The sequence below is a fragment of the Piliocolobus tephrosceles genome, chromosome X, assembly GCF_002776525.5.
Source record: "Piliocolobus tephrosceles isolate RC106 chromosome X, ASM277652v3, whole genome shotgun sequence".
NCBI classification, from domain to species: domain Eukaryota; kingdom Metazoa; phylum Chordata; class Mammalia; order Primates; family Cercopithecidae; genus Piliocolobus; species Piliocolobus tephrosceles.
Window position 1 is genome coordinate 83,771,661 of NC_045455.1, and position 25,889 is coordinate 83,797,549.

General features: G+C 38.3%; 1 protein-coding gene across 2 annotated transcripts in view; it reads right to left on the bottom strand.

Moving 5' to 3' along the window:
- Window positions 1-25,889, bottom strand: part of BRCA2 (BRCA2 DNA repair associated) — an 88,920-nt gene that overhangs the window by 47,934 nt on the left and 15,097 nt on the right. For both annotated transcript variants that reach the window (XM_023208782.1, XM_023208781.1), the window contains exons 9-13: window positions 24,646-24,757; window positions 22,292-23,407; window positions 14,424-19,367; window positions 11,330-11,425; window positions 7,170-7,239 (exon numbers count right to left, since the gene is read on the bottom strand). In XM_023208782.1, coding sequence (XP_023064550.1) covers window positions 7,170-7,239; window positions 11,330-11,425; window positions 14,424-19,367; window positions 22,292-23,407; window positions 24,646-24,757 — 6,338 coding nt within the window. The remainder of the gene's footprint in view (window positions 1-7,169; window positions 7,240-11,329; window positions 11,426-14,423; window positions 19,368-22,291; window positions 23,408-24,645; window positions 24,758-25,889) is intronic.

The window sequence follows — 25,889 nt, forward strand, 5'->3', positions numbered from 1 at the left end:
ACTTCCACCCTATCCAACCTCCTTGCGGTCTTAGCACCCCTGCGTGAGGTGGCCGGAACGGAGGGCGTAGTTAGAGTTCATGTTCCCTTCTCACTAGCAGATCTTTCAAAAATTGAAAAACGTTTAGGAGATTTTTCTGTCAATCCTACAATTTACACCAAAGAATTTAGATACCTTTGCCAGGCCTACGATTTAACCTGGCATGATCTCCAGGTTATTCTTACCTCTACGCTAAACCCTGAGGAGCAAGAGTGCATCCTAGCAGCCGCCAGACAGCATGCCAACCAACTACACTTAACAGACCCCGCCTTCCCACTAGGGGAACAAGCATTCCCCTCTAAAGACCCAGACTGGGACTACCAAGTAGGCCAGCCAGGCCACTGAAGATGAGATATGATGACTCAATGTCTTCTGGCTGGTATGCAGGCGGCCTCAAATAAGGTAGTAAATTTTAATAAACTAAAAGAAATTATTCAAGGTCCAGATGAGAATCCGGCCACATTTTTAAACAGGCTAACTGACGCTTTAACTCAATACACTCGGTTAGACCCAGCTTCCCCAGCTGGGGCCACTATTCTAGCATCACATTTTATTTGACAATCGGCCTCGGATATTCAGAAAAAACTCCTAAAAGCAGAGGATGGACCCCAAACTCCTATTCAAGACCTACTCAAGTCAGCCTTCAAGGTCTGTAATTCAAGGGAGGAAACGCTGAGGCCCAACGACAGGCCCGCCTAAAACAGAAGGTACAGCTCCAGACCCAAGCCTTAGTTGCTGCTCTGCAGCCTAGCCTTAACCCAAAACCAGAGAGCAAAACCCCCAGAAACTCAAAGACAACAAAAGGGGCTTGTTATAAGTGCAGTGCCCCAGGGCATTGAGCTGATACATGTCCCCAGAGTCCCCAACCGCCTAAGCCAACGCCGCCGTGCTACAAGTGCGGAGTAGCTGGACACTGGGCTAAAAAGTGTCCTAACCCTCGTCTCCCAACAACTCCATGCCCAGCGTGCCATTAAGAAGGGCATTGGAAGTCAGACTGCCCCACCCTGAAAACGGGCATGGCGCCTCAATGTGATGTCCCTTCTCAGGATCCTGGGAGCTCCTTCCAGCTCTTACATCTGGACGACGACTGAAGGTGCCGGGACTCGGGGACCCCCATCACCCTCACCGAGCCTCGGGTAACTCTCCTGGTAGCGGGTAAGACAATTAAGTTTTTAATCGACAGCGGGGCTACCTACTCTGTTTTGCCGTCTTTCGAACGGCCTAGACTTCCCTCCAATATTTCTGTTGTAGGAGTCAATGGCTCCCCGTCCAGCCCTCGGAAAACCCCACCTCTTAATTGCTGCCTGGCCGACAACTATTTTGTACACTCGTTCCTCATCATCCCCTCATGCCGCACTCCTCTACTAGGCCGAGATGTCTTAAGTCAAATGAAAGCCTGTATCACCATCCCCACTAGCGCCCCCCACCCCACCCGCCATCTGCTTCTAGTATTGGCTAACTCAAATGACTCCAACAATCCTACTACCCCTTTTCCTGATTTCCCCATTCCTGTAGACCCCCAAGTATGTGACACCTCCACTCCTGTCGTGGCGGACCATCATCTACCAATACTTATAAAACACAGAAACCCATCTCAGTTTCCAACCCGCCCACAGTTCTCTCTCTCTCCACAACACTTACAAGGACTAAAACCAATCATTACTAGGTTACTCAGCCAACACATCCTCATCCCCACTCATTCTCCTTGCAACACCCCAATCCTACCTGTAAAGAAGGCAGATGGAACTTTTTGGTTAGTGCAAGTCTTATCAATGAGGCTGTTTGCCCCACCCATCCAGTAGTTCCCAATCCTTATACCCTTCTTTCTCTTATCCCACCTAACACAACACACTTTACGGTGCTGGATCTAAAAGATGCATTTTTCTCTATTCCCTTACATCCAGATTGTCAGTTTCTCTTTGCTTTTACATGGGAAGACCCAGACACCCATACCTCCACCCAACTGACATGGACAGTGCTTCCCCAAGGGTTCCGAGACAGCCCCCATTTCTTTGGGCAGGCCCTAGCAAAAGACTTAGCCTCCTGTCCTCTTACCAATAGTAAAATTCTCCAATATGTAGATGACCTTTTACTCTGTAGTCCCACGAGACAGGACTCTCTTTTAGACACTGCAATCCTCCTTAATCATCTAGGATCCAAAGGCTACCGAGTATCCAAACACAAAGCTCAACTCTCACAACAATATATCACATATTTAGGTACTGAAATCACTCCAACGTGCTCACTTACCACAGACCGTTTAATACAAAATCTTTCTCCTCCTCAAGACACTAAGGAAATCCAATCCTTCCTAGGCCTAGTAGGGTTTTTCAGACACTGGATTCCTAATTTCGGAATCTTAGCTAAACCTCTATACGCAGCTGTCAAGGAGACTCCCCAAGGACCTTTGTCTAACCCAAAGTTAATCTATAAACATTTCACTCACCTGAAAAACTGCCTTCTCTTACACCCTACTCTCTCACTCCCAGACTTCCAACGTCCCTTCCAGCTTTTCACGGATGAAAGACAAAAAGTTGCAGTTGGCCTTTTAGCCCAATCTATAGGCGCCACCTACCACCCCGTGGCATACCTATCTAAACAACTAGACCCCACCGTACAAGGGTGGCAGCCCTGTCTTTGGGCCCTAGCAGCAGCAGCCTGCCTAACCGAAGAAGCAAAGAAACTTATTAGAGGTTGTAACCTAACAGTCTTCTCTACTCACCGCCTTCAAGATCTTATTGCCCACAAAAGTATTAACCATCTAACCCCATCCAGACTCCAACTCTTTCACCTCTTGTTCATAGAAGACTCCACCATTGCCCTAGGAGTCTGTTCCTCTCTGAATCCAGCAACCTTACTTCCTGACCCTCTCAAGCAACCTCGTACTGAACACTCCTGTCCAGAACTTTTAGAGGCCCAACCACCTAGTCACTTACATTTACATCACCAGCCCTTAGAAGGCTCATAGTTAACCCTATTTGTAGATGGCAGTTCTTTTATAAATTCTCAAGGGAACAGACAGGCAGGATACGCGGTAGTTACATCTTCTACTGTCCTAGAGGCTAAGCCTTTACCGCAAGGAACAACATCACAGCAGGCAGAACTCATCACACTAACTAGGGCTCTCCTCCTATCCAAAGGAAAAACAGTGAACATATACACAGACTCTAAGTATGCCTTCTTAATTGCACATACCCATTCTGTCATCTGGAAAGAGAGAGGGTTCCTAACCACCAGTGGAACCCCTATAGTCAACAAGAAACAAATACTCGAACTGCTAGACGCTTTATCAGCGCCTTCCAGAGCAGCCATCATACACTGTAAAAGTCATCAGACTCCATCTAACCCGGTGGCGGCTGGCAATGATTTTGCCGACACCACTGCCAAATCGGCTGCCAGATTCTCCACTCCCACACTTCCTTCTGTTTGTTTCCTTTCTTCTCGATATACCCCTAATTATACCCAAGAGGAAAAGACTAAACTATTACAAGATTCAACAGCCAAACTAGCCGCAGACAATTGGATTTACCTCAATAATAAATTAGTTATTCCTAAAACACAACTCCACACCATTCTAAAAGACATACATAATTCCCTACACATAGGACCCAAACCTCTATATAACCTCCTAAGCCCCCTCATCCACTGCTCCACACTCATGAAACACCTAATTATGATCAATCAACAGTGTTCCACATGCCTCAAGTCAAACCCTCAAGGCGCACCTGCGCAACCCCCATCCAAGTCATCAACTCAGAGGGCACCAACCAGGCAAAGATTGGCAGATTGACTTTACCCACATGCCAAAACATAAAAAATTCAAATATCTCTTAACCCTCGTTGATACCTTCTCAGGATGGATAGAAGCCTATCCTACTACAGGAGAAACTGCCAATGTAGTTGCTTCCAAGCTTACTGAACACATTATTCCTAGGTTTGGCCTCCCACTCACTCTCCAGTCTGACAATGGCCCAGCGTTCATCTCCAAAGTAGTCTGGCTAGTGGCGACCCTCCTACACATTACCTGGAAACTCCACATCCCTTATAGACCTCAGTCCTCCGGCAAAGTAGAGAAGGCCAACGGGCTCATCAAGCAACAACTCACCAAACTCTCACTCGAGACTCGACAATCGTGGGTAACTCTCCTTCCCCTGGCCCTAACCCGGCTGCGAGCTGCCCCACAGATTCCGACAGGCCTCAGTCCGTTTGAACTAGTCTACGGCCGGCCTCTCACTCTCCAGTACTTACCCACCCTTTCTTCCCCGCTGGCAAATTATCTTCCATACCTCACCCTCTTGAGACAACTCCTAAGACAACATGCAGAACTAGCACACCCCCCTCCAACAGATACCTATAGCCCACATCTCTCTCTCAGCCCAGAAGACCAAGTATACTTAAAAGATATCCAAGCCAACGATCTTCAGCCCAGGTGGAAAGGCCCATATACTGTCCTCCTATCCACATACACAGCAGCCAAACTTCTAGGACACTCGCACTGTGTCCACATATCACAATTAAAGAAAGCCCCCACAGAAAACAATCAGTGGACATCTACTAGACTTGCCCCTACCCACCTCAAACTCACCAAACTCCCTCAACCACCACATGTTCCCTGACCTCTTACGCTTATCCCGATTTCTCACCATACTCTATATAAACATAACAGAATTCCAGTATATTACCCCAGATCCCTACTTGCCCCCAGATCATAGCCCATCACAGTGGTTTTCCCACTTACTCACCTTTATAGAATACCTCCACTGGCAAGGTGTACTCTGTGATGACACTCAAGATGAAGTCCTACTTTATACTTACATTACTATTCTTCTCACACACTTCAACGTCCATTACTAACCCCACTTTTGTATGGAGATTCTCTATAGTTGAGACATGGAAAGCCAACAATAAACAACATTCACAGCTACAAGGCACTGCGGACCGCCCCCCGCCAAGGCTGTCAGTCCCTCCTCACCATAAATTTCACCCTCGCTTCTCGCAAAAATAGATGGCCTAACCCGTTTCTCTGCTTTCTATATGACCAAACAGAATATAACTGTAAAAGCTACTGGCAAAAACTAAACCTAGGATGCCCCTATCAATACTGTAAAATCCACTATGCATATGACGGAGATCACGTCTTCACCCAAAACGTACAGTCTGTACCCTATCAATATCAACTAAATATCCAAGACCCATGGGACCCCCGACGGGCGGACGGGGTAAAAGAAGGACTCTACGCTAGATGGTCAGCTTCATATCCGACTGCTACCCTCTTAATCAAAAGGACACTAGTCCAACAAGAAAACTCCCTCCCTAAAAATATAAAACACCTACAAAATTTAACCTTAGCCATACAATCACAAGAACAGGCCCTACAAGATCAACTACACTCCTCCATACAAGATCAACTACACTCCTCCAACAAAGACCCCTTCTCATGGTTAAAGCTAGTCCTTCAAGGGTTAAACTTAACACGGGCAGCTAACATAACACATCTCCCCCACTGTTTCCTCTGTGCAGCCCTTAAAGAAGCCCCCTTAGTGGCAGTCCCTTTACCTACTGCTTTCAAGGCTACAGCTGGCTCTACAAGCACCTCCCAAAAACCGTTCTTACTCCAAGTCCCACTATACCAAAACCCAGAAAATCCAATCCTTCCTTTCTGCTACTCTGCCCCAAACTCCTCCTGGTGTAATTACACTCAACCGCCCAAGAAAACCCAGACAGCCCCCGTTGCAGGTTATTTCTGGTGTAATAAAACCCTCTTCAAGGTCCTTAACCATGCATCCATCAACCAATCCCTCTGCGTCCCAGTGTCCCTAGTACCTAGCTTAACTCTATATAGCAAAGCAGAAGTGGCTGAACTCACCCTACAATTTAACTCTTCTCCTAATAATCTCCAAAAACGGGCCATCTTCCTTCCCTTAGTCATCGGGATTTCCCTAGCCTCCTCCTTAGTGGCGTCAGGACTTGGAACTGGGGCCCTTGCTTACTCTGTACAATCTACCCGATCTCTAACTGCCCAAATTCAAGAAGCTATAGAGGCGTTGGCTGAAAGTCTAGCCTCTTTACAACGTCAGATCACTTCAGTGGCTCAGGTGGCACACAAAACAGAAGAGCACTAGATCTTCTTACAGCGGAGAAAGGAGGAACATGTCTTTTCTTAGGAGAAGAATGCTGTTATTACATAAACGAGTCAGGCCTAGTTGACACTAACATCCAAACCCTAAACAGGATTAAAACAGAATTAAAGAACTACAACACTCCCTTAACCCCAGGTCCACCTATATGGTTATTACCGGTAGGGCAACAGATGCTCCCATTTCTCATCCCTATACTAATTCTCTGTCTTATCCTATGTTTGGCCCCCCTTTTAATCAAATTTCTCTGAGCCAAAGTTCAAGAGATCACCCGTGTCACCTTCAACCAGATGCTCCTACATCCCTACGTCCAGATGCCAACCATGGACCCTCATGACAACGCCCCCTGACAGCAGGAAGTAGTCGGACAGACAACGACGCCCTCAATCATCATAATCAATAAAAGGTTGGACTGTCTGGACGGAGGGAGAGGGAAACAAAGAACAAAGGGGACTAAGATGGCGTACTTCCGGGTTCTTCATCACCAACCTTTCCCGCACGCGCGAAAATGTAGCCGGTGCCCGGGAAGGTGCAGAGCAACCGGGCATGCGCCAGGTGACATCAATCTGAAGAGACCGAGATTTACACGGCCGCACCTATGGAACGCCCCCCCCCCCGACACGCCCGTGTCCCGCCTATTGCCCTCCCACTCCCAGAAAAGCCGCTCCCGGCAGGCGTGCAGCGTGAACTTCCTCGGCCCCTCCTCATACGCGGACCCAGGAACCTCGCCCAAGAATGCCGGAGTGACTTCCTCAGCCTCCGCTGCCGGAGACTGGTGAACCTCGTCTCCTCTTTCTTTACATTGGCTACGTAATAAAGTTTCCTTTTTATCTTGCTTACTTGCCTTTTTCTCTGGCGCCGGCTCTAGTAGTCGCATAAAGCAAATCATTAACCTCTTAATATTAGTGTCATTATTTTTAGAAATGTTCATTTATAAAAACAAGACTTTTCTCATACTATATTAGAATTTAGAAAAATTAAAACATGTCTTACCGAAAGGGTACACAAGTAATCGGCTCTAAAGAAACGTGATGCATAAACAATCTTCGATCTTTTATTGTGCCTAGGAAACAATTATTTTATATCCCATATTAGTTAAAAATCTAAGAGAATATCCATCTTACTGTACTTACACAAAAAATTTGATACAATTACAGACTTTAAAATTTTCAGTGAATGGATGCTCAATAACTGATAACTATGAAAATAAATTGCTGATTCAGAAATTGATAATGATTATGCACCAAATAACTCACAGTACAAGAATACAACAGAAATCAGTATACATTTAGTCAGCTGATGTTAACCATCATAACTCAAAGGTGTAGCTAATTTCTGATGCAAATACCAAATTTACAATTTAGTCTTTGAAGGTTTAAAAGCTAAGCTTTAGATATTGTTCACTCTCAGTGTATAACTTGTACCTAATTACATCTTCAATAAGTCCACTAGTTGGAAATTGGTTGAATAAACTAGGATACACTGATACTGCCAGATGATCAACTACTCTGTAACCATAAAAAAGAACGAGGAAAATCTCTATATACTCATTAAGGAGTTATCTCCAAATAATTCTTAAGTAAACAACAACCAACAAACAAGGTGGAGAACGGTGTATATACTGTATCTTTTGAGTAAGAAAGGGTAATGAGAATATACATATATGTATTTGCTTATTTTTATTAAAAAGAATCCTGAAAAAAAAAACCACAAAAAAATTACCTACAGAAAGCAAGAGGTGGGTGAATAAAAACTCTAAGTATACCTTTTTGTAGTTCTGATGAATGAACTATGTCATGTTTTATTTATTCAAATGTAAAATTAAATAAGAAAAGACAAATCCTAAAATTGAAAACAAATGGAAAAAAGGAATCTAACTTAACTATCAAACTGGTAACCACATCCAGAAGAATTATTTTGAGTGACATTTGAACACGGTATTTTGACTACACATCCTTAATAATATATGGGTTGAGTATCCCTAATCTGAAAATCCAAAATGCTCCCAAATCTGAAACTTTGAATGCCAACATGAGGCCAGTAGAAAATTCCACATCTGACCTCATGTCATTGATGGGTCACAGTTTAAATTGTCTCATGCAAAAATTATTTAGTATACTGTATAAAATTACATTTAAGTTACATGTATAAGGTGTTTATGAAACTTAAATAAATTTCATGTTTAGACTTGAATCCTAGCCCCAGATATCTCATCATGTATTGTATATGCAAGCATTTTAAAATCTAAAAAAATCTGAAATCTGAAATAGTCCTGGTCCCAAGCATTTCAGATAGGGATACTCAACGTATATACTCTAAGGACAAAAACTGCAAAGAATTCTTACATTTTCCTTAGTAGTTTTATTGTCAGTAGTTCATACTGATATTGTAAATTCAGATTATTATGTATATACTGTAGGACAATGATTCTCAAGAAATAATCGGTGGAATCCTGACTGTGAGATACCTACAACCATTTTAGGGAATCCAAGCTGTCAAAACTGTCTTATTAGTAAGATGTTATGTACGTCCTTTTCACTGTTGGTATCTGTACTGTTGGTGTATTATGATTGCATACTTCAGTGCGTTTCTCAAGAAAATACACTTAAATGATTGAGTTGTGAGCTGTACTAGCTTTTTTTTCATGAAATACCTTTTACTCGAAAGAATAACCAACAAACTATAGTTATTCAGACTTGGGTTTTTGGTAGACGTCTTTTCAAAAATGAATGAAAATAAGCTTGTCAACTACAAGAAAAATAAGTGACAATACTTATTGCCAGGGGAAAAATTCAAGCTTTTAGAGGAAAATTAGAATTTTTGGGAAGCTTGTATCTGGCTTTGTAAGCTTGACAGGTTTCTACTACTTAAACTTTTCTGATCAGTAATGGCATCAATGAAAGCGATTGTTTAATACTGCATAATAAAACTGTCAACTTTCGGAAGATCCACATAACTCAGTGAACTCGTATCTTCCAAATGACCAATGCATAATATTACAAATTTTAACATTAATCAATTTACTTTATAATATGGTAAATATCAATAGATATATTCCACATAAACAAATGCTCTTTTGGGTCCTCAGTAATAAGAGTACAAAGATATCCTCGATTGGACACAGTGGCTCACTTCTGTAATCCCAGCACTCTGGGAGGCCAAGGCAGGTGGATCACCTGAGGTCAGGAGTTCAAGACCAGCCTGGCCAACATGGCGAAACCCCTTCTCTACTAAAAATATAAAAATTAGCCAGGTGTGGTGGCACACACCTGTAATCCCAGCTACTCGGGAGGCTGAGGCAGGAGAATCTCTTGAACCCAGGAGGTGGAAGTTGAGGTCAGCTGAGATCGTGTCACTGCACTCCAGCCTGGGCAACAAGAGCAAAACTCCATCTCAAAAATATAAGAATAAAAAATATGAGGATCAAATAAAGAGTGAATATCTACTGGCTCAAAATAATTCCACAAGCGAGTTATGATAATATTTCATGTAACAGTAGCACTGTTAGAATACATCTTCCATTTACTTCTTTGTAGGACTATGTCAAAATCAATTGCTTCAGAAAGACACGATTTGTCTATGTGCCTTATACTACCTAATGCCATTCTTTCAATACCTTGAGAGGAGTTACATCTTATACAGCCTCAAAAGACAGCTTATCAGGTAATAATACAGTAAAAATTACCCTACCAATTACTTATACATCTCAAAAAAAAAAAAAAAACAAAACCCAGTAAACATTGTTTTAATTTTCAACTCTCTTCAGAATTCTTGTGCACACTAAAGGTTGGAGAACAAGTTGGATGAAAAACAAAAACAAACAAAAAAAACCACAGAAATAAACACAGTTTTCTGGACGTTCAAACCATCCTGTGTTTGTAACTTTCAAATTTCTATCACAAATGGGAGATGAGTTAGAAAATTCCAGATGTTCCTACTTCTTGTGGGATTTACCCTATGTGTTTCAGAACTAAGCGTCTTTAATATAATTATCCTTCACTATATGAACTCTTCCATCTAAACTTAGAAACCAAATATATATAATGAACAAGAGTTACACATGTCATATTTTCAAGCATTCCATGGTAAGAACTTTGGATTTCAGCCTAAACAAGACAGGTGCCAGAGAGTTTTAAGCAGCCAAGTAACATGATCTGACCATTGTGTTAGGATGACTCTGGTTGCAGTGTTGAGAACAGCCTGAAGAAAAGGGGCAAAGCAGGGAGATCAACTAGAAGCTATGATAATGGCTTAATGTCAGTGCTGAGGGTACAGGTGGAAAGAAATGATCAAATTCTTGTTACATTTTTGATGGCAGAACCTACAGAACTTGTTGATGGGTTGGTATAAACTATGAGGAAACAAAAGACTAAAACATTAAGAGTGGTACTGCCCCTTGTTGAGAAACGAAAGACAACTTAAAAAGTAGGTTTAGAGCAGGGATGGAGTCAGGAGTTCAGCACTGGTTACATGTTAACTTTGAGGTGCATATTAGCAATGCAAGTCAAAATGTATTAAGCAGGCAAATAAATGAGTCTGGAGTTCAGGGACAGGTTAAGTCTGCAGTTATAACCGGCAGACAATGAAATTTAGATGGAGAAGAGATGTAAGGACTGAGCCGTGGGGCACTCCTGCTTAGAATAAGGAAAAACAGGCAAAGAAGACAGACAAAGAGTGGCAATGTAGGAGGAGAACCAAGAGAATGTGGTGGTCTGGAGAAGACTGATAACTATGTCAAATGCAACTGAAAGATAGTCAAATGAGGACTGAGAAATGTCCACTGGATTTGGTACCACAGAAATCATTGTGTTATTTAGGAAAGATGGATTTGCTGTAATGCTGGAGGCCAAAAGTCTGACTGGACTCCAAAACCTAAGCTTTAAATATTACACTACCTTTTTACTAAATTCTTATAGCCTTTTAAAAATAAAAAAGTCATTATTTTATCATCATTTCATGCTTTCCAATTACTTCAGCATCATATTAGATATTATAAAGGAAAAGTCCACTTAATAATAAGATACAAATTTAACAAACTACACTGTAAAATATTTTCCAATACACACACCCAAAAGAACTGAGAAAAATAACTAAGAATATTATATACCATACCTATAGAGGGAGAAAAGATATAAATAAAAAGCAAATTTTACCATCTGGAGTGCTTTTTGAAGGCTTTAAGGATTTTTCTTGATTTTCTATTATCCTGTCAAATTCATTTAACAAGTTTCTTTTGATTGGGGGTTCTCCTAAAAAGAAATATTTCATATATGTTTTTAAAGCAAATAATATCAGTTTTATTTCTCAAAAGACTACAGTCCATTTTTCTAAAAGCTAAAGTACATACAACAAATAGTGACCTAATCTTTGAAAGAGAAAAGTCAGTTTTCAATGTCAATTACATTTTTGTTCTGTTTTGACCACTTTAAAACACCACTATTGAATAGGGTCTAGGGATAAACAGATGCTACCAGATACCACGGATAAGCTACTTTTGAAAAACTGACACTGAATATAACTCTAGGTTTACTGGCAATAAGGTCTAACAAAATTTCTTCAAATAAACTTTTTTCTTTTTTTTTTTTTTTTTTGCGGCGGGCAGGGGAGGGGGGCAGCCATTAAACTGAAGGAGGAATTTATTATGTAGATCCTTGAATTAGAGTTAAGAGGCTTTTTAAAATTACCAAATTACATTAAAGTACTAGTAATATAGAAACAATTCTTATTTAAAAGTTCTACAGAGGCTAAGAGGGTAAGATTAAACCATAATTCAAGGTAGGCATTTCCATGTCATGCTGAGATAATATATGATAACAGGTACTTTGCTTTTTGATGCTTTATTACAGGGAATAAATTTGTATAATTTAATAAGTAAAAATGTCCATGCAAGGTTTTAGCAGGTGTTAGATTATTATAAAAGTGGTTTAATTGTTTAACAGTGACCTGTACTGTTCCAGTAACCAGAAGCTGGTTAAGCTATATACTTATGTGAAACAGAAACACCATTGAAAGCATTTACAAGTCTGAGTTATTGTTTTTCTTCCCCCTAGGTAGAAGGTCAATACACTTCAGTATGCACAAGAACAGAATGGGTTGCTATAAATAAAACCATTATTTTCCACAAAAGAATTACAAACATCTTTAAGCATGTACACTTCAGAATTTCACACTAAAGGACAGCAAACAGTTTAAATATTATAAACTTACTACTTTGTCCATAAAGTAAACCCTATATTGAATGTGACCTGGACAACACTTGATTAAGTAAATCTGTATCCACCAAAATGACGTAGGGGCAAAAGACACTTTTTGAATGAGGAGACTAACTTCAGTGTCTCTCTGTAATATGTGAGGTCTAGACAGGAAGAATTCTAATAACCAAAATATTTTTATGAGTCTATAGGTTTTTAAAAAAGGAAATAATTATTAAGATTATCCACTGTAATGTTGGAGTTTTGGCGTTTGCTTTAATTGTAACTAACCAACTGATTCAATTATTTAAGCTTATTACCAGATACACTAATAGAAAAAAACACACACAAAAAAACAAAACCAAATACATATCTAATATAGGTATGTATTAGGTTAACCTAATATAGTCATTTGCCACATAATGACATTTTTGTCAACAAAAGACCACATATGCAATGGTCATCCTGTAAGACTTTAATAGTGGTCCCATAAATTTTTTTTTTTTTTGAGATGGAGTCTTGCTCTGTCACCCAGCTCTGCCTCCAGGGTTCAAGTGATTCTCCTGCCTCAACTTCCCTAGTAGCTGGGATTACAGGTGTGTGCCACCACGCCCAGCTAATTTTTATATTTTTAGTAGAGATGAGGTTTCACCATGTTGGCCAGGCTGGTCTCAAACTCCTGACCTTAGGTGATCCGCCTGCCTCGGCCTCCCAAAGTGCTGGGATTACAGGCATAAGCCACTGCGCCCAGCCCCATAAGATTTTAATACTGTATTTTTACTGTACCTTTACTATGTTCACATACACAAATGCTTGCCAATGTGTTACAATTGCATACAGCATTCAGGACAGTAACACGCTGTATAGGTTTGCAGCCTAGGAGCAATAAGCTACACCACATAGCCTAAGTGTATAGTAGGCTATACCACCTAGGTTTGTGTAAATATACTCTGTGGTGTTCCCACAATGATGAAATCTAACAACGTATTTCTCAGAACATATATCCCTGTCAAATGACACACGACTGTAGTTGAACTAAGTTGTTAGATATATATAAATTTAAAAGGGAAGTTAGAGTAGTCCACATAACATTAAGATCAAGATACTATTTACTAACAATACTGTTTTTAGCTCACTTCCTAAATGAAGAAAAGGAGCAAGCCAACACTTACTAAATACTCCCTGCATACTATGTGTCAAGTTCACTGCTAAGTGCTTTAAATACACTTTTTTTTTTTTTTTTTTTGAGACAGTGTCACTCTGTTGCCCAGGCTGGAGAGCAGTGGTGTGATCTCGGCTCACTGCAACCTCCGCCTCCCAGGTTCAAGTGATTCTCTTGCCTCAGCTTCTGGAGTAGTTGGGATTATAGGTGTGCGCCACCACACCTGGCTAATTTTTTGTATTTTCAGTAAAGACGGGGTTTCACCATGTTGGTCAGGCTGGTCTCAAACTCCTGACCTCAGGTGATCCACCCACCTGGGCTTCCCAAAGTGCTGGGATTACAAGGCGTGAGAGACCACACCCAGCCCTCAAGGAAGGTGTTATTTGCATTTTATAGATAAGGAAACTGAAGTGATGTAAGTAGTGTAACTAAGTAGTATATATTACCCAGTACATGGTATAACCAGAAACCAACTTTTAAAGTTCATATAAGTCAGAATCTGAACTTGCTATGTATATGAAAACAGTTAAGTTAGTATTATGCAGGTTTTGTTAAAAGAGTTTCATATTTTCTAGAGAAACTCAAACTTTTTAACAGTAATTTCTCAATTATTACACTACTAATCTTTTGAAAATACATTAAGAAACCCTTAAAACATGATTTCTTGGCATACAGATTCAGAGATATGAAATCTGTATACCAAGAGTTAGAATCTGTACACAGATACGTAATCTGTGTATCTGTATATCAAACCACACTCCCCCAAACTAACTACGCAAAAATGGCTGAAACCACATACTTAGTTTATAACACTCTTATTAGCATACCAAGTCTACTGAATAAACACTTTAAAAATAGTGATCGGCAACACGAAAGGTAAAAATGAACACTTACCTGCTGAGGTAAGGGCCTCTCCCCTTCTTTTTCCAATTCTTGAATTTGACAAAACCATTTCCTCATTTTGGGGAAATGTAAAAAGAGAGTGTGTGGCATGACTTGGCAGTTCAGAATCTGTCAGTTCATCATCTTCCATAAAAGCTTTAGCAATTTCTACTGCTTCTGTTTCAAAGTAGTTTTCTGAATCTTTGGAGTAAGTAGAACAAACTTCTGTACTTGTTTTCACAGGAACATCAGAAAAAGCTTCAGTTTTACCAATTTCCATTTTTACGTTTTCAGGTGAAGCCTGTTCTTTTCCCAAAACATGAATGTTCTCAACAAGTGAGACTTTGGCTCCTAATACCAACTGTTGTTTGTCTTGTTTAAATTGAGAGAGAGATGGAGAAACTTTAATAGAGTGATTATTTTCTGAAGAATCACCTTCAACATTAAAGTTATTTGATAAATTAAATTCTTTACTGCAGGCTTTTTCCATTTCTGAGTTTACACAGTGCTCTGGGGTTCTCTTATCAACACAAGGAAGTATTTTTGATACATTTTGTCTAGATGTAGGTGAATAGTGAAGACTATGCTCAGTTCTGATTATATCAAATTCCTCTAACATTCCCTTAACTTTGTGTAAGGAACTTTCTGAAATGGAAACGTGCTTTCCACTTGCTGTACTAAATCCAGAGAAAGCAGATGAATTTACCACATTATATGAAAAGTCTTTCTGGGATGATATTAAATGTTTTGGAGTATGTATAGTAGTATTTTCTTCTCTTGTGAGCTGGTCTGAATGTTCATTACTTTTAAACAATACTTTGGAAAAGACTTGCTTGGTACTATCTTCTATTTCAGAAAACACTTGTCTTGCCTTTTGTAATGAAGCATCTGATACCTGGACAGATTTTCCACTTGCTGTGCTAAAAATCCCACAAGTATTTGTAGACGGGACTGACTTAGGAAGCTTCTCTATACTACATTTACGTATATCTGAAGTTTCCAAACTAACATCACAAGGTGACATTTTAGAAACTTGCTCCAATCCAGACATATTTTGGTTATGTTGTAAAATTTCTTCACTTTGAATGTCAGCAAAAACCTTATGTGAATGCATGCTACACTCATCTCTATCTAGAGAGTTATGAAAAATATCCTCTGAATCATCCAATGCCTCGTAACAACGTGCCACAATTTTTGTTTGGCAAATATTTGATTTATTCTCATCGTTTTCCTTAATTACTTTACCAAAACTGTCTGTAAATATCTCTTTCACTTTTTTAATTGTTTCATGTGAAACACAAATGATTTTACCACTGGCTGTACTAAATGCAGGTGGCCCTACCTCAAAATTATTACAATTAGATATGGACAATTTAATGGATGCATCTTTATTTTTGCAGGGTGAAGAGCTAGCCACAAGTTCCTCAACACAAATACCCTCATTTACAGTTTGAGGGTATGTATTTGCATCTTTTACACTGGATATTACTTTGGAAAAACTAGTGTTTTTTTGGTCTTCAACATTCTTCAATACTGGCTCAATACCAGAATCAAGTTTATTTTTTGAGAGATATCCCGAATCATTATATACCTCATCAGAAAGGTAGGAATAGCTATTAGGCATGCTACTGTTATTTAAAGAAGTATCTTGTTTTTCGGAGGGATGATTTTTGTCACTTTCAGCTATAGTATTGTTTGAATTATTTTCATACAAAGAATTTCCTACATAATCTGCAGTATTTATTCTTTCTGGTTGATCATCAAATATTCCTTCTTTAAGCCATTGTTTTGCTTCAAGTAATGAAGTTTGACTCACAGAAGGTTTTCTACCACAACTCGTGTAAAAAGCCAAGGCTGAATTTTCAATGACTGAATAAGGGGACTCATTTGTGTAGCAAGTTGCAGGACTTTTTGCTGTTTCTTTTTCGACATTTTCATGTACTTTAACTTTCAAAAAGATACTTTTTGATGTTTTGAGATTTTCAGTTTGTCTACACAAATTATCACTTAACAGCTTAGGTGGCACCACAGTCTCAATAGAAACAAGGTTTTTATCATTATTGAGATAATTCTGCATTTCTTTACACTTTGGGGCAGTTGTGATCTCAACTGTTTCACATGCTAATTCAAGGTCTTTACAAGCCTCTTTGTACTTTAGGGTCTTTGCCCATTGATGGCTAAAACTGGTGATTTCACTAGTACCTTGCTCTTTTTCATCAAAAAGATCTTTCACTCTGTCCAAAGATTCCTTTGTAATTTTAACTTTTTTCCCACTAGCTGTATGAAAACCCAACAGATTAGGTTCTTTGATCTTTTCATCACCTTGGGATCGTTCCTGGAAGGTCACTAGTTGATTTCCAGTACCAACTGGGACACTTTCTTTCAGTATTTTGTTTTTAACTGTGTCTGTTTCCTCATGACTTAGAATGTCCATTTTGTTCTTTCTTATGTCAGAATGTAATTTAGAATTTAAGGAAAAGTTATGCAATTCTTCTGGTTTCGGATCAAAGAAATTTACAATTTTATTAAATGACTCTTTGGTAACACTAATATTTTTCCCACTTGCAGTCTGAAAAGATATATCAAAAGTCTCAAAATCTTTTATATTTTGCTCTGTTTTAGTAGCAGCTAACTGTTCTTTATTTGAGGTATTACCATGACATGTTTCTTGAGCTTTCACAACTTCCAAAAAAGTTAAATCTGACAAACCTTCTTTAATCTGAGTGTTTCCCTCCTTCATAAACTGGCCAGATAATTTAAGACATATGTTGTGCTGATCAGTAAATGGCAAGTCCTTTTCATCTTTATGAATACAAACAGTATCATTTTTACTTGAATCACTGCCAAGAAATTCTAAGTTACGAGAATTTCTATTGGCAGCAGTATATTTGTTATCTTCATTTTCAGTATTTATCTTGTAATTTTCAGTAATTTCTTCAACAAAAGTCCCAGTAGTCATTTCAATATTATTTTGTAACATCAGTTGGCATTTATTTTTTTCACTTACAATTTTATCATTATGATTTTCTATCTTACACATTGAAACCACAGAATCATGACATTTACTTGAAGATAAACTTATTGGATCTACTTCTGCAGAAGTTTCCTCACTAATATTCTCAATATCACTAAACAGTTTCACAGCTTTTTGCAGAGCTTCAGTAGAAACATTCAGTTTTACGCCATGAGCAGAGTAAAAGCCCCTAAACTCCACTTCATTTTCATCTGTTAAATAACCAGAAGCACTTTTGTTACAGTCATTTTTCAACAAGCCAGCAAACTTTTGTTTAATTCCAACTGTACCTTCAAATTGCTTGCTGCTGTCTACCTGACCAATCGATGGGGCATTCATTGTGACAAGACCAGCATCTCTGTTTTCCTCAGTAGTATTTAAGATAGTCACCTGGTTTTCAGGCACTTCAAATGTATTCTTCTGCAATATGTAGCTTGGTTTTCTAAACTGAGTAAATTCAAACTGACTTCCTGATTCTTCTAATATAGTAGAAAGTTCTGTAATTTCTGCCTTTTGGCTAGGTGTTAAGTTATGGTTTGAATTAAAATCCTGCTTTGAAAATGACATCTGAGGGGTTATATGACTATTTTTATAATCAGAAACAACTACACTACTCTGTAAATGTGCAGATACAGTATTAATTGACTGAGGCTTGCTCAGTTTCTTTTGATTATCTAACGCCAAGGTATTTACAATTTCAACACAAACTAAACTAGTAGGATACTCTTCTTCAATATCTTTGAAGAACATTTTGCTCTTCTTAATGTTATGTTCAGAGAGCTTGATTTCCTTATTTGAAGCTGTTCTGAAGCTACCTCCAAAACTGTGATTTGAAATTGGATCTAAGGGTCCTGCCCATTTGTCCATGCAATCATTATTTTTGTCTGGTATTTTATCTATATTCAAGGACATGTCCGGTTGTAAATCTTGACCTAGAGTCATTTTTAGATGCTGCTTTACACTATTTTTGTTCTCCTCTGCAAGATCATAAACTATATTTGATGAGCCCAAATCTTTCATAATCGACACTTGGGTTGCTTGTTTATCACCTATGTCTGCACATAAAACCATGGTAGAGTTCTTGAAAACGGGTTCGTTTACACAAGTCAAGTCTGTTTCAAGGAGTTCCTTAGTATTTCCTAAAGCAAAATTATTCCTTTCATTAGCTACTTGGAAGACAAAATTATTCTCATTGCCTGAGAAAAGTTCTTCAGAGTCTGGATTGACAGCTATTTTTGGAATTAAAGTAGTTTCTTCTTGATCTTTTTGGATTACTCTTAGATTTGTGTTTTGGTTGAATTGTACCTTTCTTGAAGGTGATGCTACTCTTATGTATTTTTCAGGTGGCAATAGCTCAACATTTTTTGAATTTTCACTTAAAGCACATACATCTTGATTCTTTTCCATGGGAATATTTTTGGTTAGTTCAAAATCAGATTCATAATTGTTACCTTTGAGCTCATCTGACATTTTGTATGATTCTTTGCCTCTACAAATCATGACTAGGTTTGACAGAACATCCTTGGAAGTAGGAGTTAAAATAAGAGTGCTGGCATTTTCATGGTCATATAAAGGACTTTTCTGGGATTGAAAGTCAGTATCACTATATTCTGCTTTTGAATGTTGTACTGGGTGATGTGCTGCAGCCAAGACCTCTTCTTTTATATCTGAAACTTTTCTGCTTTTTGGATCATTTTCATACTGTCCTTCCTGTAGACATGACAGAGAATCAGCCTCTGGGATACTGAATAACTGTAGCTTTTCCTTATTACATTTTGCTTCTTTATAATCAAGATCCTGAGAGATTATTGTATTATTAGAAGAACATGTTTCATTTCTAGAACATTTTCTCAGAATTGTCCCAAAAGAGCTGGTTAAGGACAAAGTTGGTTCTTCAAAATAATTCTGTGAACAACTTCTTTTGACAGAAGAATGAAATAAACCTAAACATAAAAACACAAAGTGACAAAATTAAAGTACCATCAATCACATTCACTAAATATTTTTCACTAAGTTAAAAAGGTAGTGTTTGGGCATGGTGGCTCATGCCTGTAATCTCAGCACTTTTGGGAGGCTGAGGCAGGAAGACTGCTTGAGCCCAGGAGTTCGAGACTAGCCTGGGCAACATAGCGAGACCATAACTCTGAGAAAAATAAAAATTAGCTGGGTGTGGTGGTGTATGCATGTGATGCCAGCTACTCGGGAGGGTGAGGTGCAAGGACTGCTTGACCCCAGGAGGTTGAGGCTACGGTGAGCTGAGATCACACCAGTGCACTCCAGACTAGGTAATAGAATAAGACAGTCTCTAAAAAGTAAAAATAAATAAAAAGGGTAGTGTTCAAAACACAAATTACATGAGAATAAGTGAATGTCAAATTTAAAGCAGAAAGAATCCTAAATATGCTCTATTTTTTAGTTATTACACTTTTTAGCTAAAGATAAATTAGAACTAAGTTTTTTTGTAATAATAGGTACCAACTCAATCAAAATTAGTATCTAGGTCAAGGAAGTAGCTAGCTACCATAAACGAAACTCAAAGTAATTTTTATTGGAAAATAAAATTGAAAAAATTTCATTGCTACTAATACAAGTGTGAACAGAAAAGCAAGGCATAGAAAAAGAATTAGAAAAGTAACAATTTTCTTAATTTTTTCACATTGAAAAAAACAAAACCACAATTTTTAAAAACAGGGTCCATATACTAACAGCCTGAAAGACGACCTAATCTCAATGATAAAGGCAAATGAGCTCAACGGCTCTGTTAAATTTCTTGACCCTCTGAATTTTCTACTAACCAGTTCTTAATTGCATTTTATTTCATCAGTGATCACATTTATTTCATCAGTGATCACATGTATTAGCTCTTTTTTTTTTTTTTTTTTTTGAGACGGAGTCTCGCTCTGTCACCCAGGCTGGAGTGCAGTGGCGTGATCTCAGCTCACTGCAACCTCCATCTCCCAGGTTCAAGTGATTCTCCTGCCTTAGCCTCCAGAGTAGCTGGGATTACAGGCACATGCCACCACATTTGGACAATTTTTATTTTTTTAATAGAGATGGGGTTTTACCATGTTGACCAGGCTGGTCTCGAACTCTTGACCTTAAGTGATCTGCCTGCCTTGGCCTCTCAAAGTGCTGGGATTATAGGCATGAGCCACCGCATCTGGCCTATATTAACTTTTTCATTGGCTTTAACTATGATATGCATAGTATCAAACATTTTCCTCTAAAAATTGAACCCAAACTTCAAACAGTTCTGTACTCTGGTCTCACCAACTCTACTATTCACTGAGCTATTCACTAAAATCTTCTCATAGGGAGATAAAATCACTTTGTAAACATACAGTTTAGTCGCTAAGTGAACAGTTGTAACAACAAAGAGGACAGAGTTACATCGCAGAGATGCCGAAATAGAGCAATAACAGTACGCAATCTTCAAAATATTTAAGAAAATTATGTAACAACAGCAGCAACAAATCATTATTTTAGAACTGGCCTATATTAAATTTAGCTAGTACTTCCTTATTTAATTTTTTTTTTTTTTTTTTTTTTTTTTTTTTTTTTTTTAGGGACAAGGTCTCATTTTGTGGCCCAGGCTGGAGTACACTGGTACAATTTTGGTTCACTGCAGCCTCGTCACTTGGGCTCAAGTGATCCTCCCGTCTGAGCATCCTGAGTAGCTACAACATCAGAAGCATGCCACCATGCCTGGGTATTTTAAATATTTTGTAGAGATGGGGTCTTGCTACATTGCCCAGGGTGTTCTTAAACTCCTGACCACAAGTGATTCTCCTGCCTTAGCCTCCCAAAGTGCTAAGATTACAGGCATTAGCTACTATATCTAGCCTAATTTTTTTAACATGCTTTAGAGAAAAATACATAGTAAATACCACCACATATTTATAGAGTTGTCCAATTTGTGTATAATAAACACTTTTTAAATTAAAGCAGGAATTAGCTAGCCAGCTCTGAATGTTTATGAATTAAAAACTGTCTCAAGTTGTTGGCTGGAATGTAAATTAGTTCAACCATTGTGGAAGACAGTGTGGCAATTCCTCGAAGACTTAGAACCAGAAATACCATCTAACTCAGCAATCTCATTACTGGGTATATACCCAAAGGAATAAAAATCATTCTATTATAAAGGTACATTCACCTGTATGTTCGCTGCAGCACTATTCACAATAGCACAGACATGGAATCAACCCAAATGCCCATCAATGACAGACTGGATAAAGAAAATGTGGAACTATACACCATGGAATACCATGCAGCCATAAAAGGAACAAGATCACGTCCTTTGCAGGGACATGGATGGAGCTGGAAGCCATTATCCTAAACAAACTAATGCAGGAACAGAAAACCAAACATCACATGTTCTCACTTATAAGTGGGAGCTGAACAATGAGAACACACGGACACAGGGAGAGGAATAACACACACTACGGTCTGTCTGGAGGTGGGGTGTGTTGGGGGAGGGAGAGCATCAGGAAAAATAGTTAATACATGTTGGGCTTAATGCTTAGGTGAAGGGTTGACAGGTGCAGCAAACCAACATGGCACACATTTACCTATGTAACAAACCTGCACGTCCTGCACATGTACCCTAGAACTTAAAATAAAATAAAGCTGTCTCAAGAGTGACGGATATATACATACATACTATGCAAACTTATCTACCATGTTTGAGTGATCTGATTCTAAACACTGGTAATTAAAGACCTCAACAGTAACGCATACAGATGATGCCTAAGATTAAATATAAGATATGAAGATTTTAAAAAGCACAAAAAAACACATAAGGAATCATCATCTATAGAACTATATGTATTATTTATCCAAAAAAAAAAAAAAAAAAAGAGAGAGGTACCTGAATTAGCATTTGCAAATGTAAGCGGTGCTTCAAAAGCATTTGCTTCAAATTGGGATGAACAGTTCATTAGTTCTGATTTTTGGTCTTTCGGTATTTTTTTTTCTTGATAAGATGTTTCATCATGTATAGCATAAATAAACTTATTTGTTTTCTTTTTCAAAGTAGATATTAAACCTGCATTCTTCAAAGCTACAGAAGTCTGTGTGGTGGCAGCTGGCCAGCTTCCATTATCAATTGAATTTGGACATAAGGAGTCATCCTTCCGTGAGCAAACAGTATGTATTTCCAGTCCACTTTCAGAGGCTTCAGTTTCTTTTTTAAAGTTTGGATCAGTCATATGACCTGAAAAACTTGCACTGAAAGTCTCTTTAGGTGATTCTCTTATTCTGAATATAGACTTTTTGATACCCTGAAATGAAGAAGCCATTGGAGAAGTTTCAGATATTGCCTGCTTTACTGCAAGAATGTAGTCTCTATGAGATTCAAGATGCTGCTCTTCATCTCTCTTATTTACCACTGTTTCCTCATTTAATGGCTTCTCTGATTTTGGTAGGCTAGAAATATGTGGCAAAGAATTCTCTGAAGTAAGAAAATCTTTCTTTCTTTCATTCTCTGTGTTTAATAGGTCTTTTTCTGAATTAATTTGGTCACAAGAAGAAATATGCAATACAGGTATTTTCTCCATCTGGGTTCCATTTAGACCTGAAAGGGTTAGTTGAGACCATTCGCAGGCCAAAGATGGTACAACATCCTTGGAGATTTTGTCACTTCCACTCTCAAAGGGCTTCTGATTTGCTACATTTGAATCTAACGGATCAGTATCACTTGATTCCATTTCAGGTACAAATGAGTATTTTTCTTTCACTTGGTTTTTAGATTTTTCACATTCATCAGCGTTTGCTTCATGGAAAATTTTTTTCCTAGTCTTGCGAGTTCTTACTTTTTGTAAATTTCCTGTTCTACATTTAGAAAAACATAATGAAAAACTATCTTCTTCAGAGGTATCTACAACTGTTTCATATACTTCATCTTCTAGGACATTTGGCATTGACTTTCCAATGTGGTCTTTGCAGCTATTTACTTTAAATGAATTTCCTAATGTTTTTCCAAATCCTGTTAAAGTATAAAACAGAAGCACATTAACAACATTTTATAAGCCATATAATTTACATTATTCTCACAACCTTTCTCATAGAAACAGTATATGTAGAATATACTAAATATTACATGTCAGTATTTAAAGGGTTATTGTGAGTACTTGGCATTTTATTTTTTGGCTACTCACCCCTTCTCCTGTTCTCCTAGTAAAGCCTGATTCCCCTGATTCCAATGAACCTAAAGCCTTTTATTCACACAACAATCCCTAAAACTCTTTCTTTAGCAGTTCTATACAATTAAAACTCACCTAATCTTACCATATATACAATTAAATATTCTAAGACCTATCAAAACAGATGTTCCAAATCAATTTTGTGGCCATTTAAGGGTAAATCTGATTTTACATATGCATATACATACATACATGATACCACAGGCAAAAACAGATACCAAATCCTACAGTTATACAAACATACACACATACTAAGAAAAGTGCAATAATCCATGACCTGATTAGGTCAACTATGGTATATCTAAACCACATTTACTCTCTAATTAGAAAAAAAAGCTCAGATTTTGTTAATTATATATCTTACTGTCTGTGAAAATTCTCAATAGGCTTTGTTTTTGTGTCACAACCACATATTGAACAGTACTATCTTACACGGTATTTAAATACCGTCATGGAAATCAAATTAGTTTCTCTTTTTTTCCATTGAGACAGAGTCTCACTTTGTCACCCAGGTGGGAGTGCAGTGGCATAAACACAGCTCACTGCAACCTTGACCCCCTGGGCTTAAGCGATCCTCCCACCTCAGCCTCCTGAGTAGCCAGGATCACAGCACATCAAGTTAGTTTCTACTCTCAATACTTTGAGATAAAACACTACTTCAGTAGTCAAGAAAGGAAAAGTAATGTATTTTCTCTTTAAGAAAAGAGGAGCAATCCTTCAATGGTGCCAATTAAAAACAGCAGTTCAGGCTGGGCACGGTGGCTTATGCCCATTTGAGACCAGCCTGGCCAACATGGTGAAATGTCAGCTCTACTAAAAATACAAAAAGTAGTTGGGCGTGGTAGTGCATGCTTGTAATCCCAGCTACTTGGGAAGCTGAGGCATGAAAATCGCCTAAGCACGGGAGGCAGAGGTTGCAGTAAACTGAGATTATGGGTGACAGCACAAGGCTCCATCTCAAAAAAAACCCCAAAACAACAACAACAACAAAAACTATAGTTCAACTAAACAGAGGACTTACCATGACTTGTAGCTTCTCTTTGATTTGTGTTTTCACAGTCTGTCATAGAAGGGATACATCTATCATTTTTCTTCAGACTTTTATCATGGTTAGAAAAATAGCTTTTCACATTCTGCAAAAAGTATAGTTTAAAAATCACTAGTATAAAAACTCTCAGCGCAAATATAGTAGTAGTCCCCCCTTATCCATGGTTTCACTTTTGGTGATTTCAGTTACCTGCAATCAACCTAGGTCCAAAAATTTTTAATGGAAAAATTCCAGAAGTAAGCAATTAATAAGTTTTAAATTGTGTGCCATCCTGAGTAGTGTGATGAAATCTTGCTCCATTAGGATGTGGAAATCTTAGGAAAGGAAAATGGAAATGGAGAAAAAAACATTTGCACCATCTTGCTCCATCCCACTTGGGACATGAATCATCCCTTTGTCCAGCGATAGTATTGAGGCTGTATATGGGACCCACCTGTTAGTCACTTAGTAGTCTTGGTTATCAGATCGGCTATTGTGGTACTACAGTGCTTGTGTTCAAGTCACCCTTATTTTACTTAACAATGGCCCCAAAGCACAAGTGTAATGATGTTGGCAATTCAAATATGCCAGAAAGAAGCCATAAAGTGCTTCCTTTAATTGAAACAGTGAAAGTTCTCGACTTAAGGAAAAAAAAAATGTACTGCGAAATCTATGGTAAGAACAAATGTATCTGTGAGATTGTGAAGAAGAAAGACATATGAGCTGTTTTTCCTGTCACACCTTAAACTGCAAAAGTTATGGCCACACAGTGCACCATAGAAATAAAAAAGGTATTACATTTGTGGGTAGAAAACATGAACAGATTGTTTTGATTGACAGCTACACATTATGCCAGAAAGCATAGAGCCTGTACGAAAACTTCAGTAAGGGATCTCCTGAAACAAATGACACCAAGGCATTTACTGCAAGTAAGGGAATGTTACACAGATTCAAGATTAGGTTTGGACTGAAAAAAATAAAACCTTTTATTTTTATATTCATCTGCTGATGAAGCTGCTGCCACACGAGTACAGAACAAAAAGGTATTTTGAGACAGAGAGACAACATTCACATAACTTTTATTACGGTATTTTGTTATAATTCTTCTATTTTATTATTAGTTCTTGTTAATCTCTTACTATGCCTAATTTATGAATTAAACTTTATCACAGGGTATGTGCTTATAGAAAAAAGATTATAGGTACATATACATAAATACTACACTTTTTTACTTTTAT